This window comes from Papio anubis, chromosome 2 (genome assembly GCF_008728515.1).
Source record: "Papio anubis isolate 15944 chromosome 2, Panubis1.0, whole genome shotgun sequence".
NCBI lineage: Eukaryota > Metazoa > Chordata > Mammalia > Primates > Cercopithecidae > Papio > Papio anubis.
In genome coordinates this window covers 143,044,421-143,069,119 of record NC_044977.1, presented here as the reverse complement: position 1 = coordinate 143,069,119, position 24,699 = coordinate 143,044,421, and the positions used below count along the sequence as shown (strand labels likewise).

Sequence of the window (24,699 nt, the reverse complement as noted above, 5' to 3'; positions counted from 1 at the left end):
TATATTTAGGAATTTTGTTAAACAAATTAAGCAAATTTTGGAGCACAAAATAATATTTGAGAAAAAGTAATTTGTTTTCATTTGTTTATGCCTGGCTGCTGGTTAGTGAAAGGGCTCATGAAAATAACATCTGGCTCCAATTCTTAATTTCCAGCCTTAATTTCTAGTCCCTATCAGCAATAACCTGGCACCTTTCTGATGTTCTCATGCAGCTGCATCATTTGTGGAAAGATTGAACTTCAACTCACCCTGTTTTTTGTGTGCATATGTGTGTGTATGTGTGTGTGTGTGTGTGTGTTTGCTGCTATTGTTATCACAAGAGCTAAATTGACACGTGTAAGTCTAAAAATATTCTTAGATACAAGCTTCCTGTGACTAATTAATACTGCCTTATGTTACAAATCAACCTCTGGGACCATAAAATTTCTCTTCTGCCTGGTTCCTCCACTTCTATTAATGCAGGTGGAGCAAAAGCCATGTGCCCTCTTTAGAGCTTAAAGCAATTAATTATGTCTGTAATGATCACCCAAAATATAATTTCAAACCTTCCCAGGCTTCGTGTGAGTTTCAGTGCAACATGCTCCACCTGATTCCAAAATTGCTGCCACAAGTTTATTTTCTCAGAAATCCTAGATTCATCATAGGTCAAAAGCAAAGCATACAGTGAGTTAGATATAATATACATAAAGTACATAATGATGTGCTTGTCAGTGCTGCTAATAGGAATCAATATTCATGACCAGTACTTGGTCCCATGTGCTAAATAAACTCTAATTAGGGGAATACGGCATTTGCGTTCCACATCAGAACTCAGATCAGTCAGTCAATCAGCAAGGAGAAACCAACAAGTAGAGGGGAGCTCAGCAGTGTCAGTATTATAGCTCATTATTGTAAGAAATTGAAGAAATCAAAGAGTCAAACATCTACATACCATCAAAGCCTGCTTTAAAAACGTGTTACGACTATAAAATGGTGGTCGATTTTGTGACCCAACTTCACTATTATTCGGAAGTTCAATGGGAGCCTGAGGCCACCAAGCACTTCGGTTTTACTTCATTTCATTCTCACCACAAGCCTGGTCACTGCAATTGTAAAAGCTGGAAAGCTGAGGTTCAGAGGGTAACTAAGCCGCCCAAGATCACATTTAGTATTATGTAGGCAAACTGGGGTTGGAATCCAAGAAGGTCTGAACACAGGTCGCTCACTGCTTCCTTATTTGATAAGATTTATGGTGATGGAAAGAGTACATGATATTGTCTCAAAGACTAGAATGAATATTTAAAAATAGACATTTTCCTGCATCCAGGACTCACCACTAACAGCAGAAAAAAAATACATGTGCATTTCATTGCCAAGAGTTGAGTAATTCCTTTATTTATATAGTCAATGAGAAATGAGATAAGCCAAATAAGAAAATTGTTCAGGCAAGTACAACTTCAAGAAATCCTTTCTTTTAAACATTTTTATGGAAACAGTCCCATTATAAACGATAATTTTTCTGCCCTGCAAAATAGAGTATATTGAATATGGTTTACCTTTGGGTAAATAGTTATCATTATCAATATGAATTTTCATACTGTGCTATGAGACCACTAACCCATGTTTTCTAAGTCCTTCTGTCTAGGGAGTTTTTTTACTTTTCTGTTTTTTTTCTTTTTCTTTTTGCTGTCAGCTATCACCTACTGAACAGTGTGCTCGCTGCTTGCTTTCAGCATGTCATTCTTCCTAGATTCAATGCATTCCTCCTAGGTTAAACAAGATTTTTAGAACACTATCTAAAATAAGACAAACAAGGCTTTTTGTGAGGGTATTTGTAAATCTCCTACAGCTATTAAATAATATTTAACATATTAAGGAATCTAATAATAGGTTTTAATGCAGCCATACATCAATGGACAATAATTTGATCATATAAATTGATACTGCCATATTAATCTCAAAGTGGCATTCAACATCTTTCTTAACGGTGAAAGATAAGTTTTCCTGTTAAAAAAAAAAAAAAAAAAAAGAATGCCCTCTATGGCTACTATTATTTATCATAGTTCAGAGAGTTTTCCAATGCAAAACAGCAAGGAAAAAAAGAAAGTTACTAAGAAAATTGGAAAGTATAGATACTGGCAGAAGAAATAACACAGAAAATACCCTAAAGACATAACTAAAATTCTTAAAAGTAAAAAGATAGTTTTTTAATCTAATAAAATAGCTAAGTATAATCAAAGTAAATGGTTTTTTAATATATGAATACTGTAATAACCAATTCAAAAATGTAGTGAGAAAAAAAGTCACTCGCAAAACTGGTAAAAAAAATATATATATATAGAGAGAGAGAGAGAGGCAATCAAAATACATAACATTTTACTGAAGAATCAAAAAGATACAACTATATTATGTCTGTTACTAATAATAAAATTCTTACATTTATAATTTAATGTCTATCCAAAATCCTATTTTTTCTGATAATTCGAATTCCTAAAATGATTCTGATAAGATTTTTTTTTCTTTTTTGAGACAGAGTCTCCTCTGTCACCCAGGCTGGACTGCAGTGGCGCAATCTCAGCTCACTGCAACCTCCACTTCCTGGGTTCAAGCAATTCTTATGCCTCAGCCACCTGAGTAGCTGAGACTACAGGTGTCCGCTACCACACTTGGCTAACTTTTGTATTTTTAGTAGAGACGGAATTTCACCATGTTGCCCAGGCTGGTCTCAAACTTCTGGCCTCATGTGATCCCACTGCCTCGGCTTCCCAAAGTGCTGGGATTACAGGTGTGAACTATCATGCCCAGCCAAGATATTTCTTTAAAATAGGTGAAATTACTCTAAATTTTTGGAAAAAAAGATACATTATCCAGTATTAAATTTTGCTGTAATTAAATATGATTTGGTTTATATTAAGGCATAAGAAAATAGATTAATGAAGCAAATAGAAAATCCCCAGACAAAATAAATAAAATACTTTCATCTATGATGAAGACGACATTTTTAAAAAATAAATCTTGAAATGAGGCAGTTTGTATTCAAATTCCCAACTCCACCTCATACAAACTGTGAATATTTAAAACCTTCTGAGTACTAACTTCCCCATCTGTAAAGTGATAATACTGACAAGGTTAATTAAATAATGTGTATAAAGCTGTACCTGGCCTGTATTACACATATGGATATCTGAATTCAAGTGAAAACATCAGGTAGGCAGTTGGATGTGTAAGTCTAGGGTTCAGAGGAGAGTCTATACCTGGAGATTCAAGTATGAGTGACCCGTAGGTGACCATTACAGCTATTGGACTCTATAAGATGATGACATGAGATGGCTCAGAAAGAGATGAAAATAGGAAGATGAGGCCGGGCGCAGTGGCTCATGCCTGTAATCCCAGCACTTCAGGAGGCTGAGGTGGGCAGATCACCTGAGGTCAGGAGTTCAAGACCAGCCTGACCAACATGGATAAACCCCATCTCTACTAAAAACACAAAATTAACCGGCGTGGTGGTATGCGCCTGTAATCCCAGCTATTCGGGAGGCTAAAGCAGGAGAATTGCTTGAACTTGGGAGGTGGAGATTGTGGTGAGCCGAGATCACCCCACTGCACTCCAGCCTGGGCAACAAGAGCAAAACTCCATCTCAAAAAAAAAAAAAAAGAAAAGAAAAAGAAAATAGGAAGATAAGGTGTAAGCCTCTTGACCCTCAACATCAGTCTCCCAGTGATTTTTCCCATCTCTTATTTCGCCCCCTCGAAATCTTGTTAGCCATTTTCTAGATACATCTCTATAGGCACATTATTTCAACACTTTGTACCTCATTTTTCTCATCTGAAGATAAGCATAATAATCTCATATGAAGATTAAATGAATTAGTCATGTACATATGGAGGTCAGAGCGATGCCTGGCACAAGGTAAGTGCTAAGTACCTGCTTACTATTATAATTATCATTATTATTCAAGTTTCTCCCAGTTCTCAAGGTGTGAAATTATAAGGTATGGTCTGTAGATGTGTGCATGAAAGTATCCCTTGTTGCCTGTGTTTATGTGGACGTAGATGTGTGTGTGTTTTGGAGAAGGATGGGGAGTACTATAGCAGTACAATATGAGCCACATGCATAATTTTAAAATTCTAGTAGCCACATTAAAAAAGTAAAAAGCAACAGGTAAAATTAACTTTAGCAATACATTTTTTCAGCCCAATATATCTGAAATATTTATTCTATACAATATAAAACTTATTAGTGAGATAATTTATATAATTTTTATACTATCTTCAAAATCTGGTATATATTTTACACATACAGCAATCTACTCTTGGACAAGCCCCACATCACATGTCCTGTAGGCACATGGGGCTAGAGACTATCATACTGGACAGCACAGCTCCAGATAAATGGGGAGATCAGAAGCCAGACATATGACATGTCTAAAGGAGATAGCTAGAGGAGAATAATGAAGAAACAGAGCAAACTTGATTAAAGATACAGGAGAAGGAAGAGAAGTTTTCTGCAAATGAAAGATAACTGTGTTTTCCTTTCTCATGATAAAACATGTATTTTATCATTCCCCTGTCAAACAGAATCTTGATCCATGATCTACAAGAAGAGATTGAGAAACAGTTTGATGTTAAAGAAGATATCCCAGGCAGGCACAGCTATGCAAAATACAACAACTGGGAAAAGGTACAGTATAAAATGCCTGTACTTTTTAAGCTACCCTTAATATTTATTGTCATTTTATTTTCTTTTATTCTAATTTTGCAAAATTGATTTTGCTCTTAAGATAGTGGCTTGGACTGAAAAGATGATGGATAAGCATCCTGAAATGGTCTCCCGTATTAAAATTGGATCTACTGTTGAAGATAATCCACTCTATGTCCTGAAGGTAAAAATAATTCAAGAACCACTAGTTCTTATTATTGTTGAAAAACATGAATTTAAAAGTTACTTTGTAATACAACTGAGTCATTTTTGAGACAATACATATTATCTCTGAAAGACTATTTAAGCTCCAGACATCCATTAAAGAATAGAAGTGACAGGTGGTTTTGGTGGAACCAAGAAAGTGTCTGGATAAACATTTGTCAGAGATTGCACAGTAGACAAACCCAAACAAATATTTCATCACACAGCTTTATTACGAGAGTCTGTGATGTCTCTGGTATAAAAAACCCTCACCCCTCAAAATGCAGCGAAACTGATGAATGAATGTCATGAAAGGAATTTAAATATCATAGCCTCATAGGACTGTAGAACAGTATATTAGGCATTTCAACCCTGTATTGCTGGAGGGTTCCCTAAAACAGAGCCAATAATTTCCATTCTGTTGCTGCTGGATTTTTGCACATCCAAAGATACTGCTCCCTGAAGCAGCCACTTAACAAGTGAGAAGCCCATCCACATCCTGAATCCCCATTCATTCATTATCTCCAATCACCCAAAACAAATCTGCACTCTCTTCAAAATGGCAGCCATTCAAGTAACCAGTACTAATTCCCTTCCCCACTCAACACCACACAAGATCTTCTCCACTCCAGGGTAAATATCCCCAGTTTACAAAACCAGAAAAGCAAAAGGAAATGGCAGAAACAAAAGTGACTTTATAATCAATTTCTCAGAACACAGGATGTTAGTAATAAAATAAAAACAATGGACTACAAATTTTTTTCAAAATCCTACCAGCTGCCCTGACACTAGAAAAATTTTTTGAAAAATATACATTGTAATAGATTATGAATTATGGATAGACATTTAAGGATATGTCCCGTAGTCCCTTCTGAGAACAATATGTGCATACATGGTTCTCATTCAACAATAGACAGGGGAAAGAATTCCTTTGAGAATATGAATGAGTTATTGGTCAAGAAGGGATCAATGTGTGAATTTGTTCAAAACAATATCTCAAGTTTATTTTTAAATAGATTGGAAAAAAGAATGAAAGAAGAAAGGCTATTTTTATGGATTGTGGCATTCATGCACGAGAATGGGTCTCCCCAGCATTCTGCCAGTGGTTTGTCTATCAGGTAAGTGAATCAGAAGACTCTCCCAATTCTCCTTTGACTGCCTAGTTTCCAGCACTTCACTGAGTGGCGACATCCTTTCCAAACACGCAATTCCACTTAGCTAGAAGAGCCCACACTTGGTGCTGGTCAGGGAAGAAATGCTCTGAATTTTACTCATCATTACAGTTTTTATGAAATTGACACCTTCCCTTCAAACAATTCTCAAACTCAAGCTAAGAGTTTATGAAACTCAAACTTTTCTTGGGCTATCATATGAAAGTTTTTCCTATAGTCAAGTGTGGAAAATCTGAAACAAACTTCACATAACCTACAAATGTAACTTTTCTTCAGTGAGTTCAAAACATAGATATTTAATTTTAATTCCTGTTTAGATAATACATTGGTCACACATGTACTTGGAATTTTCATATTTAAGTTTCCTTTCTGAGTGTAAAATAACTCACTTTTTTTTTTTTTTTTTTTGGAGACAGAGTCTCACTCTGTCACCCAGGCTGGAATGCAGTGGTGCAGTCTCGGCTCACTGCAACCTCCAATTTCTGGGTTCAAGCGATTCTACTGCCTCAGCCTCCAAAGTGGCTGGAACTACAGGCATGCGCCACCACGCCCAGCTAATTTTTGTATTTTTAGTAGAGACGGGGTTTTGCCATGTTGGCCAGGCTGTTCTCAAACTCCTGATCTCAAGTAATCCGCCCCCGTCGGCCTCCCAAAGTGCTGGGATAACAGGCATGAGCCACCACACCGGGTCTATAATTCACTTTTTTAAAAGGTTCATCTAGTTTATATATTCAATTTCCTTTCACTCGATTGCCAATGTATTTTGACTCCTAATCATATTTTGATTTTCTCTTTCTGTCAGCTTTTGCATATTGCACTGGTGAAATATGTATAACAATGATTTTCTGGGCATAGATACTTTTTCTAGAAAAGAATCCACCAGGAAGTAACCTGTAGTTATTTTTGCTCTCCCAAATGAGGGCCAAGAGCTCCCCCTACTCAACACATAAAGGAATGCACATCACAGGTCTACAAAAAATCTCTTGTCTTCAGTTCAGATACACCTGGAAGGGACTTCCCAAGCGTGGTGAGAGAGATTTTAGGTAGCTACAGAAAGTGCATGTGATTCGAGAAATTTCAGTCAGATATGGAAAAAAAAACAAAAAAGTTGTTCAATCTCTGAATTCTTGGATATTTTATTAATACTAATTTTTTTTATTTAATCCTGCTTATAACTATCTCACAAATTCTCTCCAATCTTTTCATATTCCTGTGCTTACAGACTCAATCTATAGTTACGTAAAGGATGTGAGAGAATCAATTAAAAATAAGTAGTATTTCAAATTTTCCATTTGGCTTCCAATCTTTCTATGAAACATCTCTCTCATGCTACATTTAGAACACTACAGGTCTCGATAATTAAATGCTCCTTTAAAGACTGTTCATTTCCATTAATGTCATTAGTCTAAATAAGTTAGGTTTTTTTCCCCTGTAATCTACATGGATTGTTCATTTTTGTTCATTTTAAGGAAAATATGTTTGAAAACATGTGATCTTGGGAAGTGATTCAAGTTATTACTATTATAACCACAGCTTTCCACATAATAGCTAAACTTCATACCAATAGCTTAATTTTTTTTCTCCTCCTACAGGCAACCAAAACTTATGGGAGAAACAAAATTATGACCAAACTCTTGGATCGAATGAATTTTTACATTCTTCCTGTGTTCAATGTTGATGGATATATTTGGTCATGGACAAAGGTACTGCTCTCTACTCTCTTGTATGCATTTAGATATTATTTACTGGCTTTAATACACATTGTTATGCATTCAGCTTAGGGTTTAGGTAACTAGTTAATGTTAATTCATAAAATTATATTTTTTTAAATCTCAGTTTCAAATTAAGTATGATTTCTTGGTTGCATAGGTATCCTTGAAATAATACAAAATTTTTGCTGCTGAAGCTACTTATGTGGAAAAATGAAATAAAGTAGTAATTATAGAGGAAATGTATGATTGCATTATACGATATGGCATATCTAGCTAAGAATAAAGTCAATTAATTGATTTTAAAACAAAAACCTTTGTATTTCATCAATTTTGAATAGAATTTGAGGTAGAATCATTGTATCAAAAAAGAAATAAAAGAGAGATACGGATACCCATTTGTCTTTTCACAGTACATTTTATTATCCTGCTTTTGCTAAATAAGAACTCTCAGACAGACACTATCACATCAACTTATTTTCTGCAAATAATGCTCCAACAGTAAAAATTTGACCTGCATTATATCTGAATCTATATATGGTGAAAAAGCTAATGAAGTTATAATTTAAATTATGGTTAATTTCAGAACACCATTAGTCATCTTCTAATACTGAGAACTAAACAACAGTGTTTAAAATTAACTGAATTATTTCATCAAAGCCCAAGGATATAATATTAAAAACCATGATTCTGAAAATATTACAAATTATAAGAAAACAATATTTTTTCTTTTTATAATAAAGGGCCTCAAGTTAACTAGATAGATTTCAAATAAAGTTGCAGACACCTGCAGAGAGAATTTGAAATGATCAAATTGAAAAATGCAAACTGATCTTGTGTAAACACTTACATCATTCAATCTGGCAGAACCGCATGTGGAGAAAAAATCGTTCCAAGAACCAAAACTCCAAATGCATCGGCACTGACCTCAACAGGAATTTTAATGCTTCATGGGACTGTGAGTAGCAGATTTGCTATCAAGGAAAATTGCTATAAGGAATAGTTAGGCCCCAAGCTTAACTAAAACACCTACTTGTTCAGTAAAAATGGTTATGCTTAGAGTGAGTGTTCACTTTTGTATCTGTAACATGAAAGACAATCATCACTACCATTGAGGGATGTTTTGCTGTGCGGAAGGAAATGAGGAGGAACGGACTGTTTATCAAACCATCTCTTACTTACTACATCTAGTTTGCTAATAATTAAGCACAATCCAAATGTACAAAAATTCAGATAATCTGCTCAGATTCCTCTGCTTCCTGATGTGAGAAATGTCAGCAGTTAAAAGCAACATAGAGACGGTTTTTCAGATATATAGTGAAAAGAGTCATCTGGAGCAAAGAAAGCGAAAAAGTGTAATGGAAATACGATGATAAGCAGAGGCCTGCTACATCAGACGATGCTTTAGTTGCTATACAACTATGACTTTATCACTGCATAGTTTCAAGGAGAAATTACCATTGCCCCAATTTATATATTTCTTCTGTGCCTAATTTTGTTGAAAACATCACCTGAGCTCTTAACTGTATTCTGCCATAATGAACATGATAATAGCAGCAGCTATCCCTAATTGAGAGCTTTCTGCTGAAAAAGGCTGAAGAAACTTTTGCCCAGAGAAGGTAATTCACACCAGCCCCCAGCGCATTAGAGCTGGGGTTGAATTAGAACTGGAGTCTATCTGGCTCCAAGTCATGGGCTGCTGCTGATTTATTATTCCTGTGGCCTTGGGAAAGGACAAGGAAATAAACAAAGCTCAGAATATTCCAGTGGGCTAAGTCTGTTACAATCTGGCATGTGTGTGAAATGTTAATCTGTAGTGACTATGATACAAGGGACATTGAAGCAGCCCTGTAAACATGAAAGGCAAAAACATTTAAACCATTCTGTGAATCTATAATACATTAGAAGAGGCAGGAGCTGTATGGATGGGGAGCAGACTATGGTCTCATCCACTTATGTCTTCTGCAGCCATTCCTAATACCAATGACCCATGTGCAGATAATTATCGGGGCTCTGCACCGGAGTCCGAGAAAGAGACGAAAGCTTTCACTGATTTCATTAGAAGCCACCTGAATGAAATCAAGGCTTACATCACCTTCCATTCCTACTCCCAGATGCTATTGTTTCCCTATGGATATACGTCAAAACTGCCACCTAACCACGAGGACTTGGTACGTAGACAAAAGTTTGCGCTTAATGCATCGACACCACCATTGACTTTCAGTCTATTCTTCATTAACAAGGGTATGTTGAAAGAATTTCACATCTTAATGTCAAAGAAAAGAACTAATGAAATTTGCCTTGAAGTTAAAATCATGATCTTGAATTTTTCATTGACAAAAGTATATAGATAATAAACTCTTTTAATGTGATTCTCAGGAGGAAAAACAAATTGGGAAGAAATGTCTATGCAAGGCACAATAGAAGCCTATTACGACACAGTTCCCTGTGGGGTTTAAGAGTTACCATAGGTCATACGGTAAAACCATGCATGGAAAAAGCCTAATAGAACAGCAAAGACATTCACTAGTCCTGCCCCCCAGATATCAGATTTAAGAATATACATTGTATTTTTATCCTCCTGATAAACTTGGAAATTATACTTTTACTATCCAAAGAAGACTATAAATGTTTGTGAAGCTTCCTCACTAAGAATATGTTATCTTTCCAAAACTATGATCCATTAAGTAACTTTTATTAATAAAAACTGATTTGATAATGTGAACTTTAAAAAAAAAGTCTGCATATGGGTTCCAATGAATCACAGGAAGTAACAGAGTGAATGTGTGGATAGAGGGATAAATATTTTGAATTGCTATAGAAGAAAATAAATAAAACAGAAAAAGTTTAGTGGCCCAGATCCCATGGTGATTGGCAAATATAGCACTTCCGGTAACAGCTGTGGTCCAAATATTGCCTCATAAAATATTATAAAATTAAAAGGTTACAATTTTCATTTTGACCTCAGTTCATTGTATTTAGCACAACAGCATTTAATGTTAATTGGAGCAGAGATCTGAATCAGTCATTAAAATCATCTCCATATATACAACAAAGAAAACATACCAGCAATATATGGCCCATAGTCATTTATTATCCAATCTATGTGATAATCTGAGTGCATGAGTTCAATTAATGCATACAAATATGCAGCACTGTGATTTCAATCCACTGTTAGGAAAATGACATTATGGGTTAAAAAAATGCATATCCACAAAAAAAACACTTTGAGTAAAATGAGAGTTCTTTGCATAGCAACTAAATTGATTGAGAAAAAGAAAAATTCTTGGTTATATACATTACACATATCATCTTTTAAAAATCTTTACTTGTAAGTGCAAATATGTTAGGAACTATATTCCATTAAAATTCATTCTGACAATCACTCTCATAGCACAAAACACTAACGTGTATTAAAAGGTCATGACAAAATGCCATTCTGAAAGAGACACCCTAATTAACTATTTTAAAGAGTGGTCAACCGCCCTTCTTCCCTTGGTATGCTGAAGTCAGATGAGTAGAGAAGATCCTGTAGCAATATGAGCCTGTTAGGGACCAAGGAATGTAAAACATGGAAGAAACTAGAGAAATCGTCAGAAAAGACAATTATCTGAAGCCAAAAAATATTGACAGAAAAAATAATGTATATTTTATATTTTAAAAGAAAAGAATGAGGAGATAGAGAGAGAGAAAGAAAAGGAAGGGTAGAAACACAAAATGAGATATGGCATTACTGTATATAATTGACAGCATATTTAAGTCTTCATTTTTTTATTTTTACTTTTTTAGACGGAGTCTCGCTCTGTCGCCAGGCTGGAGTGCAGTGGCGCGATCTCCGCTCAGTACAACCTCTGACTCCCTGGTTCAAGTGATTTTTCTGCCTCAGCCTCCCGAGTAGCTGGGACTACAGGCACATGGCACCATGCCCAGCAAATTTTTTGTATTTTTAGCAGAGACAGGGTTTCACCATGCTAACCAGAGTGGTCTCAATCTCCTGACCTCGTGATCCACCCACCTCGGCCTCCCCAAGTGCTGGGATTACAGGCATGAGCCACCGTGCCCAGCCAAGTCTTCATAATTACCACATATATTACTGAAAATAAGTTTCTCATTTAACCATTTATTTTCTTTTGATCTTCAAATGCCAAATAACTAGTAAATTTGACTTTTTTTCATCCCTAGTAATTTACATATTTACATATATATGTATGTATGGGCTTTGGTTTTGTTAAAACCAGGAACTGAATTCCGGCTTCACCAGTTGCAAGTAACCAGGAAATAGTACTGTCCACCTTATAGGGTTGTTATGAGTCTTGAAACTCAAAATCAAGGGCTAAGCACAGTGACTAATCTGTAAGACTCCATTAAAAAATTGCATACATCCATAATTACATATTATTTGGTATTTACACAGTATTCTATTATTTCACTCTAACTTTCCTTTCTCTCCAGGCCAAAGTTGCAAAGATTGGCACTGATGTTCTATCAACTCGATATGAAACCCGCTACATCTATGGCCCAATAGAATCAACAATTTGTAAGTCATTCCTCTTATTTACTGAGCCCTTTCCCTTAATTATTTTTTATAAATATTAAAGAAAATCATAGAATTTGCAATTTATGTTAGAGCATCTGAAATTGCTAATTTAAATTCTACTTTTTACAGGATATTCTGAATTATATGTGAATCTAGGTGATAGATTCTGCCCTTTTCTTGGGATAAGATTTTTCTAGAAACAAATTATACTGAACTTTTACAGGGTTACAAGGTCAACAGAAGCTATTAAGTCAAGACAGATTTACAGTTTAATTCATCTACTTTCCTGCTTCCCACCTCTACCACCAACAAGGTTGCATCCTTCCAGGAATTAATGAGAATTCACTGGAGCGAGAAAAAAAAAAAAAAAAAAATTAGCCAGGCATGGTGACCTATGCCTGTAGTCCCAGCTTCTCTGGAGGCTGGGTTGGGAAGATCATTTGGGCCTGGGAGGTTGAAACTGCAGTGAGCTGTGATTGCGCCGCTGCACTCCAGGCTGGGCCACAGAGCAAGACCTCATCTAAAAAACACACACACACACAAAAGTAGTTGGAGCAGAGTCTACATTTTTTTTTAACCATTTAACTTTAACTGGACTCTTTCTTACTTGCCTTGTCTGCATGTAAGTATGGTCTATTCCCTAGCTCCCGGTAGGAAAACAGATAGAAAATCAGTTTCAGTCCCTCTGGTCATATAAAACAAGTTATTTGTCCTTCTCACTTGCTCCTTGTCGCTATGTTCAACTGAAAGCTGTATGGTGAACTAGAAAGGAGATCACAAGACTCTAGTTCTGTCACTTTTGTTTTATATTCTCAGCACCATTTCTTACTCTTCACTATTTTTAAATTTGTGTTGTCTGTGTGTTTTTAAGTTATTGACTTGGATTTCTTGGCCTTGATTTTCTTGTCTCTTGTTCTATATACAAGGAATCAGTAATTTTTTTTCTGTAAAGGGCCAGATAGTAAATAGCTTTGTGGAGGTACAGTCTCTGTTGCAGGTACTCAACCAGAGCATCATAGCTCAAAAATGGCCATAGACAATAAGTCAGCAAATGGGCATGATTGTGTGCCAATAAAACCTCATTCACAGAAACAGGAGGCTGGCTAGGATTTGCCAACTCCCATACTTTATACTAAATAATATCTGCAAATATTTATAGAGTCTTTACAAGTTAGGCACTGTGCTTACCCTTTGATTTTCACAATCTCAAGCCTCATGACAACCCTATGAGGTGGGGAGTACTATTTCCCAGTTATTAGTAACTGGTGAAGCTGGAACTCAATCTCATATTTTAACAAATAAAAGCCCTGATCTTGCCCACTGCACATACTGTTTGCGTGTTTGGATTTTCTATTTTCAATGAACAGCCAAAAAATCCATTTGAGTATCACCGAAGACCATTAACTCAGATCCTGGGAAGTAAGACCACTTTCTACTCTTATAGCACCTCCCACTAATCTTAGTTTGGGAATTATTTAGTAAAAATACCTTTTCTCCAAATCAAGTTCAAGCTTCAGTTCTTAGTCTCAAAATTTATACAAAATTCCCCATGAAACTTCTCAAAAGCAAGAATTATGCTTTGGATTTCCTCTTAGACCCTATAACTTATAGTACAGTGCAGGGCATGGAACAATAGCAGAATTAGTTCCCATAAACTTGCTCAATGATAATGGTGCCCTGGCTTATTCACAAGAAGTAAATATGGGTTGAAATCACAACAGGACTGGACTTGATTAAGCCTGCATCACTCTGTAGACCAAATATCCAACATTTTTTAGCATTAAGACTGCCTTTTAGCTTTTAAAACTTTCATGAACAACCCTTCCACCACCAAACATACGCTCATATTTTTATTACACTTTTAGAATTTGTGCATTAAAAAATATATATGTGCACATGAATCCATGGATTCCTTGCAACAATTTTTACCTGGTCACTGTTTTGAAGTCACTTCTGTAATCCAAGCTAAAAGTATAAACTTGGAACTGAAAGTCTGCATTCCTCAGGAATTGCTATGGAATTTGAAAATGCTGGAATCAACATATACTGTTTCTAGGACTTACTTATTAGAGGCTTCTTTGGCAGAACTGGAAAATGACTAAAAAATGGAGAAGTCCCATTCCTCGAGCACATTCATTAACAATCACCTATCAACCAGTCACTGTTAAAGTGCTGAAGAGAAAGTGTAGTGATACAGATGATCCCCAGCATCCACAGATCTTGCTACAGCCTAGCCATGCTGGGGACTCATTACATGTACAGGTCGATGACAACAAGATTTCAAAATAGATGTTATGTATCCAGCTATGTGAGTGAACAAAAAGTAAGCAAAGTAAAGAACAAAAGGACAGACTAGAACATCAGTTCAAAACGGCAGCCCACTTGGTAGATACTAATAAATAGCAGGGCCAGATAGGCCACCCAGACACCATGTAAGGGCAATTCCTCTAAGCAAGAAAAACACCTGGATAGTCTTCGAGGCAAAGAACAAAGCATTCCAAACAGGAACAAACTTTGCAAAAGGCAATTAAAGCATCAAATAATTATCCGTGTGTGTGTGTATCTACAAAAGTATGAGAATACAGAGCTGTGCATAGCATTGCATTAAGATCTCTTAATGAACAAAAAGGTATGGTGTACCTAGCTAGCAGGCTAGCATTTTGGAGCTTTCGGAGATAGATGAGAGGACTTAGGACACAATAAACTACTCTTAAGGAAGTCACATGCTAACTGGAAGGAGCGGATAGCCAAAACTACTATAGCTCCATGCCATCATGTGTCACTTTCAAAATGGAAAGATAGGGTCAAGAGGGATTACTATTCTGTTTAACTGTGCAGCATTATTTAAAATTTTTATTACATTACACTAAAACATTTTAAAGGCATTGAGATTTAGAAAGAATTGCCTTTGTCCTGCAGTGCTGCAGCAGCTTGATAAATGATCAAGATTTCTAGGACAGACTGCTTTAATAAAGCATCTGATAGAATGTTAATCAAACATTCATGAGAAACAGAGAGTAGCAAAGTAGTTGACTTGGTAAGAATAAAAAATAAAAACGTGATTAAAGTTTAGTCATTCCAATAACCTGATGTCACTTAACTTGTCCCCAGATTTAGGAGCAGCATCTAGCATTTGTCAGTGATTTCCTCTCTTTGACTTGATGAAGACAGAAGGCACTGGGGCAGCATTTTTTAAACCCAACTTATGGAGGATCTCTGGACTTCAGAAAAAAAATATGTTTGCTATTTGAACATGAAAGGCAAACATATCAGATAAGTTAAAATCATAAATTTTGAAACCAGGGAGAAACACAGGCAATGATCTATTACATGGTTCTCAAGCCTGACTTCCCATTAGAATCATCAGGAAGCTGGCCAGGCGTGGTGGCTCACTTTTGTAATCCCAGCACTTTGGGAGGCTGAGGTGGGTGGATCACAAGGTCAGGAGTTTGAGACCAGTCTGGCCAACATGGTGAAATCCCGTCTCTACTAAAAATACAAAAATTAGCTGGGCGTGGTGGTGGGAACCTGTAATCCCAGCTACTCAGGAGGCTGAGGAAGGAGAATTACTTGAAACCGGAAGGCGGAGGTTGCAGTGAGCCGAGATCGCACCATTGCACTCCAGCCTGGGTGAAAGAGCAAAACTCCATCTCAATCAATCAATCAATCAATCAATCAATCAATCATCAGGGAGCTTTTAAAATGTGTGAATGATTATACCCCCACCCCCAGAGATTCTGATTTCATCAGTCTGAGGTGGAGCTCAGGCACTCAATTTTTTTTTTAAAGTACCTAAAGTGATTCTAAGATGAAACTAGGGTTGAGAATCACTGATCTAAGCAAAACCTCTCATTTATAGACTGAAATTCAGATACAGAAAGGTTTCATCACTTTAGAGCAGAACAAAAACAAAAATCAGCATTCAAGACCAAAGTTAAAATGATATACCTACCACTTTGCCCCAAAGCAGCAATATTAAGATGGCACAAAAATGTAAATAGTAATGTTTAATGTGAAATGATTATATTTGCATATAAACACCATATCCAATCCTTCATCATCTTAGAAATAACTAAATATAGTACTTCGTGAGCAAGAATAGTTATTTGAGTTGATAAGAACCAAGAAGATTTCATTAGTAATAAAATTCATCTGTGAGTCACATCACGAATTAAAAAGTTAATTTCAAAGTACATTTCTTGTAGCTTCCTTCATGCACCAAAATTGCTAGATCTGCCACTGGTTCTCAACCCAGTGCTCTTTTTTCCTATTCTACATATTCTACTCCTTCAGAATTTACATTCTGAAAAAGACAAAGTTAAGATTTGTAGTTCATAACACCAGATCTCTACTTACTAAGAGATGTTCAAACTGATACTACAGAGAAAATATTTCCGTTTATGCCCATGTATCTCCAGCTTCAGCTCTTGCTTCAAATATAATTTTCACTTAATATTAATATAATAGTACAGGTTATTATATTGAATACATTTAAATAATACTTTTTAAAATGATACCATTTTTTAGAAAACACTGTATCAAGTAAGCAATAAATGCAGCACACATTAAATCACCAGTATCACTTTATATGGATCCCTTTGGGCTGAAATCAGATTTCTAGTTTGATACAGTTTCATTTAGATTTGTTCTGATTGAATTTGTTGCAACTAATATTGTGCCTTGAAATAAATAGGAGATATTTTCTTAATGTTGAACATACTCAGAATATGCTGTCAACAAAAACGAAATTATTTTATAGAACTGAGTAAAGACTTGTTATTGGCTAGAATACAGAGTGGCACATAGGTGGCACAGTACAATGATTAACAGCATGAACTCTGAAGACACAGCGTGGGCTTGAATCCTGATTCAACTGTCTACTAGCTATGTGTTTTTCAGCAAGTTCCTTACTCTGGAGCCTAAGTTTCTTCTTCCGTAAAATGGTAATTGTTACTTACATTTGGGATAGGAATTAATTAAATGAGTTAACATGCATAAAGCACACAGAAGGGTACTTGGTATTTAGCAAGTGATTGTTATTATATTTTATAAATGTATACACATGTTTTAGTGGGTACACGTGGAGATAAAGAACAGGCTAAGTATCAGGTTAAACCAATTAAGTTCTGGCCAGGCACGGTGATACACACCTGTAGTCCCAGCTACTCAGGAGGCTGAGGTGGAAGGATCACTTGAGCCTGGGATGTCGAGGCTACAGTGAGCCATGATCATGCCACCACACTCCAGCCAAGGTAACAGAGCAAGACCCTGTCACATACACACACAAACACACAAATTCTCTATTTTTTTCTCAAAGTAAAAACTTGCAATGTTGTATTTATTTTGTGCCTTAATATAGTTTTTGTTTGCCAATTTAAGATCTAGAAAATACGAAATGTATTCTACTTCATAGTATCACATAATTATGAAAAATCAAATTCCATATATTCTCAATGACCACTATTAATCTTAATGACAAACTTCACATAAAGTAAATCTCTCAAAAGAGAATAGTCATGCCCTTTAACCCTTGGAAATCACAGAAGTTTACTCGGCTGCAAATAGAGAGCTACTTCAACTAGAAACCGGTCAAGTTTATTAAAATTGTCTAGCATATCCTAAATTACAAGACAAAATTCCTATTTACTTTACCTCCTTTGCTACCAAGCTCGCATCTTAGCATGGTTTCTTTCTCATGAACTTAAATCCAACTAGCTAAAAGTGGCATCTTTTGGATCACAGAAGCCAGTATATATTTCAGCTCACATGCTCCATAAATTATATGCAATATTTGACCCTCTTAATAACTCTTCTTCTTGCCATTCCTTTAGTTTCCTTGACTTTGAACTCTACTAGTTCTCTTCTTCCTCCTCCTCCTCTTTTTTCTACTCTCTTGCTGACTGCCTCTAAAACTAGATATTTTCCAAAAAATAGGGTACAATATATGGATACTTCCTCAGGTTCTCTCCTCGGGTCCCTCCTCTTACTTTTGACTCTCCTCATCAGGAAATGACCTCTATTCCCACAGGCTGGAATCCCTCATCTGTTACCTAGGGCCTCAGGCAATCACCTTTTAGCCACTAAGTGAACCAACCAGACCAAAATAGCAGTGCAAAGCCTTTGAAAACTATATTGTCAGCTGAGCACGGTGGCTCATGCCTGTAATCTCAGCACTTTGGGAGGCCAAGGAGGGAGGATCACCTGAGAACAGGAGTCCAAGTCCAGCCTGGCCGACATGGTGAAACCCCATCTCTACTAAAAATACAAATATTAGCTAGGTGTGATGGTGCGCGTCTGTAGTCCCAGCTACTCAGGATGCTGAGGCAGGAGAATTGCTTGAACCTGGAAGGCAGAGGTTGCAGTGAGCTGAGATTGTACCACTCCACTTCAGCCTGGGCAACAAAGTGAGACTCCACCTCAAAAAAAAAAAAAAAAGCAAAACTGTCTAGGTGTGGTGGCACATGCCTGTAAACCCAGCACTTTGGGAGGCCAAGGTGGGCAGATTCCCTGAGGTCAGGAGTTCAAGACCAGCCTGACCAATATGGTGAAACCCTGTCTCTACTAAAAATACAAAAGTTAGCTGGGTGTGGTGGTGGGCGCCTGTAGTCCCGGCTACTTGGGAGGCTGAGACAGGAGAAGCACTTGGACCTGGGAGGCAGAGGTTGCAGTGAGTCAAGATTGTGCCATTGCATTCCAGCCTGGGTGACAGGGCGAGACTCCATCTCCAAAGAAAAAATATATATATACTATATTGTCATCAATATCACAAGACACAAAAGTAGGCCAAGGGCCTGTTTGCTAAACCTCAACAGGGTGACTACCTGCTAAATTTAAGATTTAAGTTACAATTTATTATTTAATGTAATAGCTAAAATGTCCAGAATATAATCAAAAATCACTTATAATACTAAAAACAAGAAAAATTACAGCTTGAATATAAAAAGATAATCCATAGATGCCAATGCTGAGACGATTGGAATTTCAAACATTGGAAAAGAATTTCAAAGTTTTTTCATCATAAAAAAAAAAATGCCTCAACAAACAATTATAGATGGCCTTGAAACAAATGAAGAAATAGAAAATATCATCAAAGAAATATAAGATATAAAAAGGAACTGAATGGAAACTATAGAACTAGAAAATACAATAACCTGAACAACGAAAAAACTGGAAGGGCTTAATAGAACAAATATGACAGAGGGAAGAATCAGTGAACTTAAAGACAGAACAATAGAATTCACTCACTCTGAAGACAGAAAATAAACCAAAAAATAAACAAACAAAGCCTCAGGAACAAATGGCATAATAAAATATCCAACATTCATGTCATCAGTCCAAGGAAAATATAGATAAAGGGAACAGGGGCTGGAAAAAAATGTTTGAAGAAATAAAAGCTGAAATATCCTGCATTTGACAAAGACATAAACTAACATAGTCAAGTAGCTGAGTGAAACCCAAACAGGAATAACCCAGAGAAACTCACATCGAAGTATATCATAATTAAACTTCTGAAAACTAGACAAAGAAAAAAACCGTAAAAGAAATCAGGCCGGGCGTGGTGGCTTATGCCTGTAATCCCAGCACTTTGGGAGGCTGAGGCAGGTGGATCACAACCTCAGGAGATCAAGACCATCCTGGCTAACACGGTGAAACCCCGTCTCTACTAAAAATACAAAAAATTAGCCAGGCGTGGTGGTGGGTGCCTGTAGTCCCAGCTACTCAGGAGGCTGAGGCAGGAGAATGGCATGAACCCGGGAGGCCAAGCTTGCAGTGAGCCGAATCGCGCCACTGCACTGCAGCCTGGGCGACAGAGGGAAACTCCATCTAAAAAAAAAAAAAAAAAAAAAGGAATCAGAGAGAAATGATCTAGAGTTAAAAACAATTCCAGTGACAGCAGATTTTTCATGTGAAACCATGAAAGTCAAAAGGAAGTGACATTTTATCAAGTGCTGAATGAAAAAATCTATCAACCCTAAATGCAATAAATTCAATATCCAGCAAAATATTCAGAAATGAAGGAGGGAATAAAGACATTCTCATACAAAGGAAAATCAGGAGATATGTCTCCCGCACACCCACTCTTAATGGCTAAAAGAGCCCTCTGAACAAGAAGGAAATAATCACAGCAAAAGGCTTGGAACTGCAGAGAGGAAGGAAGAAAAATGGATTCAGTATAAATAAATTAAATAATAGACTATCTTTCTTCATATGATGATTGAATCAAAAATTGTAAGTTTATTTGATGTGATGTTCAATGTATGTAGAGAAGTACTCAAGACAATTGTACTTTAAAAGTGGGAAGAGAAAAAGGATCTAAAAGGAAGTAAAGTTTCTATACCTCGCTTGACATAGTAAAATGTCAATACCATTAGACTGTGATAAGTTATATATGTGTATTATAATATCTGGAGCAACCACTAAGAAAACTAAGCAAGTGACATACTTTAAGATACTATAAATCAATCAAATGGAATCCTAAAAATGTCATGTAACCAAGAGGAAGGTGGAAAGCAAGAAAAGAAAGATAAAGGGATAAAAACAGAACAAAAAAAGAAATAAAATAATAGCATGTTTAAGTCATATCAATAATTTACCTACATGCACTAATTAAAGACACATGGGCAGAATGAACTTTTTAAATTGTAATTCAACAATATGCTGTCTATAAGAAACTCATTTCCAGTATAACAACATAGATAAGTTGAAATGAGAATGATAGAAAAGATATACTATGCCATTAGGAAGAATAGCTATATTAAGTATCAAATAAAGGGAATTTCAGAGCAAAGAAATTTGCTAGTGACAGAGACATTAACAATGATAAAAGGATCCATCCCACCAAGAAAATAATGATCCTAAATGTGTGCACACCAATTTCACCTATGATGTCTATGCCAATAATTTAAACATTCATTTTTCCAAGCTCTTTCTTGAATGTTAAACGTATCACTTTGTCTTTTTGATGTTAAACGTATCACTCTGTCTTCCTTTGCCTTTTCTTTTTCCCATCCCAGCGCTGAGTTCCCATTTCTTTTAACAGTATGTTTTTCCCAGCTACCCAGATTGAAACATCAATCATTTTTCTCAAATCCCAATGTTTCTTACACGGAATCCTTCAGTTCTATTTCCAATATGGTGACTCTACCCTAGTTCAGGCTTTCATTTCACAATACCTCATAACTGGTTTCTATTCTTTTCAATCCAGATTAACAATCCTAAAGAACTAAAAGGCCTCCAAAAGAAAATCTAAACACCTAGTCCCGATTCACAAGGTTTTCCAAGTTTTACTCACAAACTCCCACTGCGGCCTTTGCTCTGGTCCAGCTGGATCTCATTAGTTTCTAACAATGCCTCCATGCTTTTCTATCCTTGTAGTTCACCAGCCAGAATTCCTTTCTTCCATCTCCAGCTGAAAACACACTAGCCTTTCTTCAAGGTTCTCCTCCAATATCACCTCCTCCATCATGAAGGCAGTATTTGAGCTGGCACTGGGCATGAAAGGCCATACTCCTCATCAAGAATAATCTTTTTTCTTTTAAATCTTGATAAAATATTGTACCTTTTCTTTGGTACTTAGCATATTCTGCTCTGCCTCTATTGACTTGTACCTTGACTTCTGCCTCCTAAATTGTAAGTTACTGAAGACACCAGTGGCATCTTCTGCATTTTTGTACCCTGCAACAATTACTCTCCCCGGTGCCAAGAAATGTGTCCTGTAAATATTAAAGGTTTAATAAATATTTGGTGACCAATTTAAGAGCCAACACTATCTCTTTTCATCAAAATATCCCTTCTCTCTTTCTTCATCAGTTTTGAATTCTTTCAAATTTTCAAACCTTTCAGACTGTTATTATTAAACTCATTACTTGTCCTAGAACATAAACACCTTCCCATACAAAAAAAACCCTTTTATATCACATAAAGCAAAATGTGAGCACATAAATGCAATTATTATATGTATACACACTTGTATACGTATACAGCCTCTAGATGTGTGTTATATGCATATAACCTTTAGAAGTGTGTTGATATTTCCAAACTTTTTATCAAAAAATAGAACCTTGAGTTAAATTTCATAAAAGTTTACATGGAAATTTTGAATTAGGAAATTAAATATGTCTTTAAAATAACTAAATTACATTTTCTTGGTCTTTTGACTATGAAATAGTTTACCCTAGCAACATGAAAAACAAGAGACCTAAGCTATTAGAAGAAATGCAATTCTATGTATCTTGTGTGTATAGTTTTTCCCTGGTGGTTTTTAATGACCAGTGACTGCTTAGCTGGTTTCCTCAGCTGCTAGCACTTGCTCTGAACACGTCTGCAACAATGTGTGCCTAGGAAATAAACTCCAGTTAGTAGTGACCCAACCAAAATGTAATATTTTAAATGCAGCACACACTTGGTGGATTCCAAAGTCATGATTATGCTTTACTCTGCACTCTGTACCATTCAGACCACTACTCTCATTCATGACTGCAACTAACTGTATACATAATTATTTTTTATTGCTAATTATACACCACTGATTTCCACTTTTAAAAAACATTAGCATTTGTCTCTAATTAAATATTTACTGCTTGTGTTTTACAGACCCGACATCAGGTTCTTCTTTAGACTGGGCTTATGACCTGGGCATCAAACATACATTTGCCTTTGAGCTCCGAGACAAAGGCAAATTTGGTTTTCTCCTTCCCGAATCCCGGATAAAGCCAACCTGCAGAGAGACCATGCTAGCTGTCAAATTTATTTCCAAGTATATCCTCAAGCATACTCCCTAAAGAATTGCCCTCCGTTTGGAATAAGCCAATTAATCCTTTTTTGTGCCTTTCATCAGAAAGTCAATCTTCAATTATCCCCAAATGCAGCTTCTATATCACCTGAATCCTTCTCTCGCTCATTTAAGTCCCACGTTATCGCTGTTTGCTTTTACTTACTTTCAGTAGCACCATAACGAAGTAGCTTTAAGTGAAACCTTTTAACTACCTTTCTTTGCTCCTAGTGAAGTTTGGACCCAGCAGAAAGCATTACTTTGAGTATTTTGAAAGGTGATATACAGTGGGGCACAGAAAATAAATGAAAACCTTCAGTGTCTCACAGATTTTCACCATGTGGCTTCATCAATTTATGTGCTAATACAATAAAAAATAAAATGCATTTAATGCTTTTAAAATTCATCTTTTTATGATAAACTATATTCTCTGTATTTCTCTATAGCATTAATAATCAACATTAATGCCAATCAGTCTGTTAATAAGAAATAATATCTTCAATTTTCAAAAACATAATTTGCCTATTTTTTTCTGATAGAAGTAGACATTGTTTATATCTTCAAAAAAGCAAAAGGATGTCCTAGCAGGAAATAAAATGGTTCATATAGAGAGGAATCTCAGTCCTTTAAACAACCGATCCAGTTCTCATCAGCATAATGTACATTAAATTCGAAATAGTTTAATTTAACCTGCCATAATCAGAAGAAACCACCTGCTAAAACATCTCTTTGCCAGTACAGACACAGACAAGACAGTCTGGTCAGCTGTGACCCCTGCCCTCCTGATGGATAGAAAGGAAACCTGGAAATGTACTATAAGTTGAGGAGAGAAAGTCATGTTGACCAAAGGCAATCAGAGTAACTTGCTGCATTTGTACCATTTATACTCCTATTATTTAAGATGGTATTATTGGATAGCTTCTCCCCAACACCAATACCTCAATATGTGATCAAGTGGCAACAGTGGTAGTGTTTACATTCCCAAAATCCAGACACAGATGCCTACCACTGGACTGACTATAATTTGAGGGACAAGTAGAGAGTTCCTTGACTTCCAGTAAACTTACTTCTCAGAACACCCTAGACAGTTTTCAATGATTGGGAAAGGTCCTGAGAAGTTAAGTCAATAAACAATCTGGGACATGCCTCATGAATCCTTTAGGGACCCATAAAAGAAAGGATGCCATCAAAGCTACAAGATGATGGTGTGCTGTGATAATTATGAGGTAGATAAAAGTTTCCCATGCAAAATTGTCCAGGAAAAACAAATGTAAACTAACAAAATTGCTTTACAAGGGGAGGAGGGGAAGGTGACAGAGTCAAGAAAGTAAAAGACAAAAATGTGGCTATGAGATTATATTGTCTCTTTAAAAATATGGTATCTATATCTAAATATTTAGCATTCCAAACTAGCTTCAGAACATGGGAATGTAAATTTGTTTCATTATACATGCCATATGGGAATTATATACTCACTCACACTTACTTACTCAAATGAGAAACGATTGAAGTATATTCTAACCCTAAAATTCATATAAATACCTCTAATTCCATTGAGCCTTTAGGTGGAGGGGATAAAAGAGATAATCCCAACTGCAGAATATTGTCACATGTCCAACCATCGTTCA

General features: G+C 36.2%; 1 protein-coding gene across 2 annotated transcripts in view; it reads left to right on the top strand.

The window, feature by feature from the left end:
• Positions 1-23,477, top strand: part of CPA3 (carboxypeptidase A3) — a 32,116-nt gene extending 8,639 nt beyond the window's left edge. The window contains exons 4-11 of one of the 2 annotated variants that reach the window (XM_003894976.4): positions 4,558-4,660; positions 4,761-4,862; positions 5,899-6,000; positions 7,647-7,757; positions 8,631-8,721; positions 9,732-9,934; positions 12,216-12,300; positions 22,894-23,477. In XM_003894976.4, the coding sequence (XP_003895025.2) occupies positions 4,558-4,660; positions 4,761-4,862; positions 5,899-6,000; positions 7,647-7,757; positions 8,631-8,721; positions 9,732-9,934; positions 12,216-12,300; positions 22,894-23,081 (985 nt within the window). In that variant the 3' untranslated portion in view covers positions 23,082-23,477. Of the gene's footprint in view, positions 1-4,557; positions 4,661-4,760; positions 4,863-5,898; positions 6,001-7,646; positions 7,758-8,630; positions 8,722-9,731; positions 9,935-12,215; positions 12,301-21,675; positions 22,829-22,893 lie in introns of those variants that run through there. The other variant, XM_017955798.3, reaches the window with a different exon arrangement.
• Positions 23,478-24,699: the final 1,222 nt, after the last annotated feature.